This window comes from Cervus canadensis, chromosome 16 (genome assembly GCF_019320065.1).
Source record: "Cervus canadensis isolate Bull #8, Minnesota chromosome 16, ASM1932006v1, whole genome shotgun sequence".
In the NCBI taxonomy this organism is placed as follows: Eukaryota; Metazoa; Chordata; class Mammalia; order Artiodactyla; family Cervidae; genus Cervus; species Cervus canadensis.
In genome coordinates, this window is record NC_057401.1 from 38,154,946 (window position 1) to 38,163,812 (window position 8,867).

At 40.4% G+C, this 8,867-nt stretch overlaps 1 protein-coding gene across 3 annotated transcripts in view; it reads left to right on the forward strand.

The window, feature by feature from the left end:
- The window catches only part of ADAMTS12 (ADAM metallopeptidase with thrombospondin type 1 motif 12), a 378,886-nt gene that overhangs the window by 213,491 nt on the left and 156,528 nt on the right, over positions 1 to 8,867 (forward strand). For all 3 annotated transcript variants that reach the window (XM_043488507.1, XM_043488506.1, XM_043488508.1), the window contains exon 6: positions 5,582 to 5,706. In XM_043488507.1, the coding sequence (XP_043344442.1) occupies positions 5,582 to 5,706 (125 nt within the window). The remainder of the gene's footprint in view (positions 1 to 5,581; positions 5,707 to 8,867) is intronic.

Consider the following 8,867-nt stretch of genomic DNA (forward strand, 5'->3'; position numbering starts at 1 on the left):
AGTTTTACAAGCACTTAGGTGACCCTAGTGGTAAAGAACCCACCGGCTAGTGCAGCAGACATAAGAGACCTGGGTTCGATCCCTGGGTCGGGAAGATCCCCTGGAGAAGGGAGTGGCAATCCATTCCAGTACTCTTGCCTGGAGAATCCCATGGACAGAGGAGCCTCCCAGGTTACAGTCCATGGGATCACACAGTCAGACACGACTGAAGTGACTGAGCATGCACTTTGATTGTGTCTGTTTACATTTAGTTCTATGCAGTTTTAATATGTGTAGATTTCTGGAACCTTTGCCACAGTACAGAACAGTTCATTACAAAGATGCTACCCTTTGATACCTCCCTTCTGCCTACTGACCTAAATCCTGGAAAGCACTAATCTGTTCTACATCTCTCTAATTCTTTCATTTCAAAAATGTTATATAAATGGAACTGTACCTTATGTAAGCTCTTGAGATTGGATTTTTTTCATGTAACCTCTTGATACTGGATTTTTTTCATTGGTCATAATTCCCTTGAGATCCATCCAAGTTGTGTGTATGGAAAGTTTGTTCCTTTTTAGTCCTAAGTAGCATTCCATGGAACATGACAGTTTATTTAACCATTCACTCATTGAGGGACAATTGGATTCTTTCCAGTTTTCTGCTACCATGCATGAAGCTGCTGTAACCATTCCACTATAGGCTTTTGTGTGAGCGTAAGTCTTCATTTCTCTGGGACAAATGTCCAGGAATGCAGTTGCTGGGTCATATGATAGTTGCATGTTTAGTTTTCAAAGAAACTTCAAACTGTTTTCCATAGAGGCTGTACATTTTACATTCTCACCAGCAGTGTGAGTGACCCAATTTTATCACGACCTTAACATTGTCTGGGTGCTGTCACTTTTTAAAATTTTAGTCATTCTGATAAGCATATAGTAATGTCTCATTATACCTGAGAGTTTTTCCTCTGTCATGTTCTCAGGGCTGAGTGACCCCTTTAGGTACCTAATTTTACCTTAAATACAAAGAGGAAAAAAAAAGGATTTCTTCAAATACCAGTTTTCCTGCAGAACCTGGTAAAAGGATATGTTGTAAGATTTTTTTCTTTTTTCATTTTCAAAATCCCCCACAATTTCTTTTGTTCCTTTTGTCTATGGTGAAAATTCCAAAGGTGTGTTTCCATTATGTAAAAGAAGATGGGTTGATCACTAAAAACTACCATGTTATGATTACACCCATACTCATTTTTAAAAGATATTCAAAACTTAAGCTTTCTTTTTTTTAACATGAGACTTTTTTTTTTTTTTGATGATACTTTTACAATAGAGGTATTTTGCTGCTAAGGCAAATTGAAAGCAAAAGTTTTCAGAAAGTTTTTGATTAATTCAAAAAATTATGATGCTCCTTGAAGTAGAAGAACAGAGAAGTTGGAGGAAACCTAATGGGGTGAAAGGGGCTTCCCTGGTGGCTCAGTGGTAAAGAATCCACTTACAATGCAGGAGACGCAGATTCTATCCCTAGGTCAGGAAGATCCCCTAAAGGAGGAAATGGCAATCGACCCCAGTATTCTTGCCAAGAAAATCCCATGGACAGAGGAGCCTGGTGGGCTATGGTTCGTGGGATCACAAAGAATCAGACACAACTGAGAGACTAAACAACAACATCTTATTGTGGTTTTCATTTGCAATTCTCTGATGGTTAATAAGATTGAACATCTTTTTATTGTGCTTATTTGCCATCTGTATATCCCCTTCAGTGACATGTCTCTCCATGTATTTCGCCTGTTTGCTTGTTGTTCTTTCATTGTTGAGGTTTGACAGATCTTTAGATTTTCTAGAGACAAGAGCTTGACAGCTATCTGGCTTGCAAATACTTTCTCTCACTCTGGAGTTCTTCTGTTCTTTCTCTGCACAAGGTTTCTTCCAGAACAAAAGTTTTTCATTTTGATGAGACTCATTTTTTCAATTTTTACTTTTCTGGATTACCTTATCAGTATCCAGTCTCTAAACTTTTTTCTTAGTCCTGGGGACCCAAGATTTTCCCCTGATTTTTTTTTAAGTTTTATAATTTTTTTTTTTAATTTTATGTATCAGTCTGTGGTCCACTTTGAGAAAATTTTTATATAAGGTGTGAAGTTTAGATCAAGGCTCATCCCATCTCTCAGAAGTTTGTAATAATTTGGATACAGATCCTGTACATATTTTGTTAGATTTATGCCATCTTCATTTTCTTCGGAATAATGCAAAATGGCATTATTTTTTAATTAATGAGTATGTCTTTCACATCCTTCCTCTCCCCAAAACAAATAAGCAAATGTAGAGTTTAAAACAAACCTCAAGGCAATCTGGTGATAGTCGATGGTTTGTTTTATTTATTTATTTATTTTTTATTAGTTGGAGGCTAATTACTTCACAACATTTCAGTGGGTTTTGTCATACATTGATATGAATCAGCCATAGATTTACACGTATTCCCCATCCCGATCCCCCCTCCCACCTCCCTCTCCACCCAGTTCCTCTGGGTCTTCCCAGTGCACCAGGCCGGAGCACTTGTCTCATGCATCCCACCAGGGCTGGTGATCTGTTTCACCATAGATAATATACATGCTGTTCTTTTGAAACATCCCACCCTCACCTTCTCCCACAGAGTTCAAAAGTCTGTTCTGTATGTCTGTGTCTCTTTTTCTGTTTTGCTTATAGGGTTATCGTTACCATCTTTCTAAATTCCATATATATGTGTTAGTATGCTGTAATGTTCTTTATCTTTCTGGCTTACTTCACTCTGTATAAGGGGCTCCAGTTTCATCCATCTCATTAGAACTGAATTCAAATGAATTCTTTTTTAATGGCCTGAGTAATATTTCCAGCGTATATAATGCTACCACAGCTTCCTTATCCATTCGCTTGCTGATGTGCATCTAGTGCTTCCATTGTCCTGGCTATTATAAACAGTGCCCTGCGGCATGAACATTGCGGGGTGCACGTTGTCTCTTTCAGATCTGGTTTCCTCAGTGCTGTATGCCCAGAAGTGGGATTCTGCGGTCCCATATGGCAGTTCTATTTTCAGTTTTTAAGAAATCTCCACACTGTTTTCCATAGCCGGCTTGTACTAGTTTGCATTCCCACAACAGTGTAAGAGGGTTTCCCTTTTCTCCACACCCTCTCCATCATTTATTGCTTGTAGCTTTGGAATAGAGCCAATCCTGACTGCGCGTGTAAGACAATCCTCTTTTAATCAGGGTTGGTTGCTGGGAAAACTGGTCAACCACTTGTAAAAGAATGAAACTAGAACATTTCTAACACCATACACAAAAATAAACTCAAAATGGATTAAAGATCTAAATGTAAGACCAGAAACTATAAAACTCCTAGAGGAGAACATAGGCAAAACACTCTCCGACATAAATCACAGCAAGATCCTCTATGACCCACCTCCCAGAATATTGGAAATAAAAGCAAAACTAAACAAATGGAATCTAATGAAACTTAAAAGCTTTTGCACTACAAAAGAAACTATAAGTAAGGTGAAAAGACAGCCGTCAGATTGGGAGAAAATAATAGCAAATGAAGAAACAGACAAAGGATTAATCTCAAAAATATACAAGAGCTCATGTAGCTCAATTCCAGAAAAATAAATGACCCAATCAAAAAATGGGCCAAAGAACTAAACAGACATTTCTCCAAAGAAGACATACAGATGGCTAACAAACACATGAAAAGATGCTCAACATCACTCATTATTAGAGAAATGCAAATCAAAACCACGATGGTTTGTTTTATAGCTTGCCTTCCTGTCTGAAGGAGAGGAAGTAAGGCCCCATTCTTACGAGGCTGATCACCAGTTATTAACAGAACCACAGCTCCATCTAGGAGCCTCCGTCTTCATAGTCTTTGATTCAGTAACTGACCTGAGCAACCTTCTGCTGGTTGTTTACTTCTCTGAGGTTTAATTTTCTCTTATTTTAAAATGAAAATAGCAACACTTCTTTATAAATATTGCTGCCACCAGTGAAGAGCCACTAGGAAAGCCCAGGAATACTGGAGTGGGTAGCCTATCCCTTCTCCAGCGGATCTTCCTGATCCAGGAATCAAACCGGGGTCTCCTGCATTGTAGAAGGATTCTTTACCAACTGAGCTACCAGGGAAGCCTATAAATAATACTAAGAGGGTACAATTAAATTAAAAAGAGAACTTATCTACCACTATCTGGCATATAAAGATCGATAAATATTTCCTTCCTTCCTTTCCCTTCCTTCTTCCCTCCACCCTCACTTCCTCTTTTCCTCCTTTCCATTTGTAGTTCATGCCACCAGGCCAGTTCTTTAAGGTAGATATGGTCGGTTTCTTCCAGTAGGGTTCCTGCTCAACCTACAGTTTGACCAGGAGGCTGACGCCCCTGTGCCCAACTAGTCCCCCAGAACCTCCCCTCCTCCACCATAGCTCCTTTAATAGATGCGAATGATGAGGATTATTAAACCATGAAGTCTGTTTCTTCTCTTTAACTTCTTTACTCTAGGAGTTCAGTGAGTTTGCATGAGCAGTGAGCCACCTTTCTGTGTTTTCATGAGGAGAAGATGATTTCTGGTAGTCAATCAGTATGGATGGGGGGACCTTAAAGGGCTTCTAACACTCTCAGGCCTTGTTGAATTTGAGTGTCTCTTCAAAATACAGAATATAGAGAAAAAAGCTCATAGTTTGATATAGAGACAACCCTGTAGTTCTTGGGCTCAGCCCAGAGTAATAGACTCAGATTAGAGTAGGCCAATGTAGGTCATCATTCTCCCTATAGACCCCACCCTCTACAAGAGATGGCTATATAGAGACTCCATAGAAATGAGGTGGGGGAAAGGAATTTCTCCTTTAAAAATTCAAATTAAACTGTAGTCCCTCTAGGGATGATTATCTTTTTTCTTCTTCATTTGACAAGTGTTCATTCAGTTAATTTGGAACCAGCCCTCTCTTCCCATCTTCAATAGTAACTGTGGGCCAGCTGGATATGACTCAGGAGCCCTTGACGTTGTGGGCTGGGCCATCTACTCCAGCATTCTAATTGTTGTCAGACAGTCAATGATCCTAAGTGGTTAAAAGCCTGGAGAGATTATGTCACCTTCTGACTTTCATCCATGGATGTCAAACCAAGATGGAGACCACAGACAATGAAATGTTCCATTCATCCTTGCAGGATACCTCATGAAATGAAGGAGCTTTTTGTTGAAAATATATTCATTTTGCATTAGAAATGAAAATACCTCTTTGGCATCATATTGGCTTTGGAAACAAAGAACTACTAGAAATAGAACATCAAACAGATGTTGGTCTTTCCTAATATATTTTTAGTTTTCCTTCAAGGTCTACTTATCCCAGTGATCATTTCTGTCCTACAGTTCTCATCTTTATGTTCTTTTAGTGGAAGTCATGGAAACGATAGTGTTTAGAGCAGGAGAGTGGCCCAGAGGAATACCTTGGCCTCCCCAGAGTCTTGCCAAATGTCTGGGGAGCACCCACCCAGAGCTCTTCTCACTTGGCTGCTTTTGGGGCCTAATGTGATGGGCCCTGACCACAGAAATCTCACCCATGCCAATCTCTCCCTCTTCTTTCTCCAGCAAGGATTGAAAATAGTTCACCATGCAGAGAAGACACTGTCCAGCTTCTGCAAGTGGCAGAAGAGCATCAATCCCAAGAGTGACCTCAACCCTGCCCATCATGATGTGGCCGTCCTTCTCACCAGGTACCCCAGAGCCAGGGATGGTAAGATGGGTGGGGGGAATGGCAAGTGAAAGTGTTGCCAGGTATTCAAACTCATGAGATTCTTCTACTCTCTGTTGTTCTTGGTCATTTAAAAGGCAGCTTCTGTGAACTAGATACCTCCTGACTCCCATCCCAGTAAGGGAGAAGTTAGTAAACTTGCTAAATATGCACAGCTCTCTGTGTTAATCAACTGCATCTGCTTGTTCCTATCCCAGAGATGATTTCATCATTAAAACTGGCTTCTCGGTGCAGCTCTATAAACAATCAGTAAGCTTGTTTGCAGATCCTCATTAAAGCCTCCTATAACTCTTCACTGTGGAATTTCTTATCCTTTAATTTTATTTCATAAAAATTTCCTCCAATTTTAAAACCTGCAACTCTCTCTACAGAAACCAGTCTTCCATCTCTGACTGATGTTGAAGACAGAATATGGGGAGAAGGGCCTTCCCTGAATAGGCAGAGTGATTTGCTTGCACCTCTGTCTCCTTTACCCTCATGAAGACACTATTTGTTCTGACTATAGAGAGACCCCATGTGCTAATAAGAACCATCAGCACTTCTAGGACTCATAGATGTGAAAACCTAGTGAATTTACCTTATCAACCCAGGCTCTTGGAAGGCTATGTGTGCTCATTAATCCAATAGATATCTTTTGAGCACCTACTATATAACAGATACTGTCTTAATCTAGACAAATGAAGTTGTTAGCGAGGGGGGAGGGGTAAGTTTTCACTGGGTACTCCTATGCAGACTCAGAGACATCCTGAATCCAGGGATGTAGAGTGGAAGAGGCCCTTCAGCCTGGCCCTCCAGCCTTATGATTGGGAAGGCCCTGGGTATCTGTTTGTTGTCCCTGGGGAGGACGGACTGCCCCTGAACATCTTGGCTTGTCCTCTGTCCCTTTGACAGGATTATTCGAGTACATTGGATATCTACAGGAGATGATATTAGCTCCCACCCTATCCAAATACCTGTCTTACCCTAACCAGAAACTTCAATCCCAGAATCACTCTTTTGAATGATAGTATCAAAACTTTGGCTGATTGCAAATATGTTCCAAAATAAGTCCATGGCATAAACCTATTACATTAGGTTCATCAGGACTTGTGACACCTGTGTTGATTGTAATTTCCCTAGGGAATAGGTTGGTGTGGGTGTAGAATCTAAGCACAGAGGCTTTGGGGAGCCAGCAGGCAGCCAGGGAACATGAGGACCCAGGAAAATGGCCCACAGAAGACTTCAGTCTAGCTAAGACCTGGCTCTAGGAAAGAACCCTGGGTCATAAAACCAGCATTGGCCAGTGGGCAGCTGTGTCTCAGCTGGGTCTCTTTTCTTTCTCTGAAAGCAGAATAGTTTCACCTCTCATTTTCACATGAATAAATGAGTGAGTTAATGAGAGCTGGCTTTTGAGGGGTATTTGACATGGGCCAGGTTCAGTGCTACATCTGTTAGAACAATTATCATTCCATTTAATCCCCACAACAACCCTGATAGTTCATTACTATCAATCATTCCTATTTTACAGATCGAGAAACTGAGTCTTTTCAATTATGTCACCTGCCCCAAATCTCACTGCTTTTAACAGGTATAGCAGGGACTTAAATCCAGTTAGTTTGACCCCAGTAGCCATACTATCACCCAGTAAGAATACAAAGGATCTGTTCTCCTTTTCTTCTTTTTATTTTTTATTTTTTGTCATACATTGATATGAATCAGCCATAGATTTACACGTATTCCCCATCCCGATCCCCCATCCCACCTCCCTCTCCACCCAATTCCTCTGGGTCTTCCCAGTGCATCAGGCCCGAGTACTTGTCTCATGCATCCCACCTGGGCTGGTGATCTGTTTCACCATAAATAGTATACATGCTGTTCTTTTGAAATATCCCACCCTCACATTCTCCCACAGAGTTCAAAAGTCTGTTCTGTATGTCTGTGTCTCTTTTTCTGTTTTGCTTATAGGGTTATCGTTACCATCTTTCTAAATTCCATATATATGTGTTAGTATGCTGTAATGTTCTTTATCTTTCTGGCTTACTTCACTCTGTATAATGGGCTCCAGTTTCTTCCATCTCATTAGAACTGATTCAAATGAATTCTTTTTAACGGCTGAGTAATATTCCATGGTGTATATGTACCACAGCTTCCTTATCCATTCATCTGCTGATGGGCATCTAGGTTGCTTCTTCTGGTATTATAAGCAAATGCTCGCGATGAACATTGGGGTGCACGTGTCTCTTTCAGATCTGGTTTCCTCAGTGTGTATGCCCAGAAGTGGTATTGCTGGGTCATATGGCAGTTCTATTTCCAGTTTTTTAAGAAATCTCCACACTGTTCTCCATAGGGCTGTACTAGTTTGCATTCCCACCAACAGTGTAAGAGGGTTCCCTTTTCTCCACACCCTCTCCAGCATTATTGCTTGTAGACTTTTGGATAGCAGCCATCCTGACTGGCGTGTAATGGTACCTCATTGTGGTTTTGATTTGCATTTCTCTAATAATGAGTGATGTTGAGCATCTTTTCATGTGTTTGTTAGCCATCTGTATGTCTTCTTTGGAGAAATGTCTGTTTAGTTCTTGGCCCATTTTTTGATTGGGTCATTTATTTTTCTGGAATTGAGCTGCAGGAGTTGCTTGTATATTTTTGAGATTAATCCTTTGTCTGTTTCTTCATTTGCTATTATTTTCTCCCAATCTGAGGGCTGTCTTTTCACCTTACTTTTCACCTTTCCTTTGTTGTGCAAAAGCTTTTAAGTTTCATTAGGTCCCATTTGTTTAGTTTTGCTTTTATTTCCAATATTCTGGAAGGTGGGTCATAGAGGATCTTGCTGTGATTTATGTCGGAGAGTGTTTTGCCTATGTTCTCCTCTAGGAGTTTTATAGTTTCTGGTCTTACATTTAGATCTTTAATCCATTTTGAGTTTATTTTTGTGTATGGTGTTAGAAAGTGTTCTAGTTTCATTCTTTTACAAGTGGTTGACCAGTTTTCCCAGCACCACTTGTTAAAGGGGTTGTCTTTTTTTCCATTGGTTATCATCCTCTGCACTCCCTCCTTTGTCTAAAGATAAGGTCCGTCCATAGAGTTCGTGATTTATCTCTGGGCTTTCTATTCTCGTTACCATTGGTCCTATATTCTCTGTCT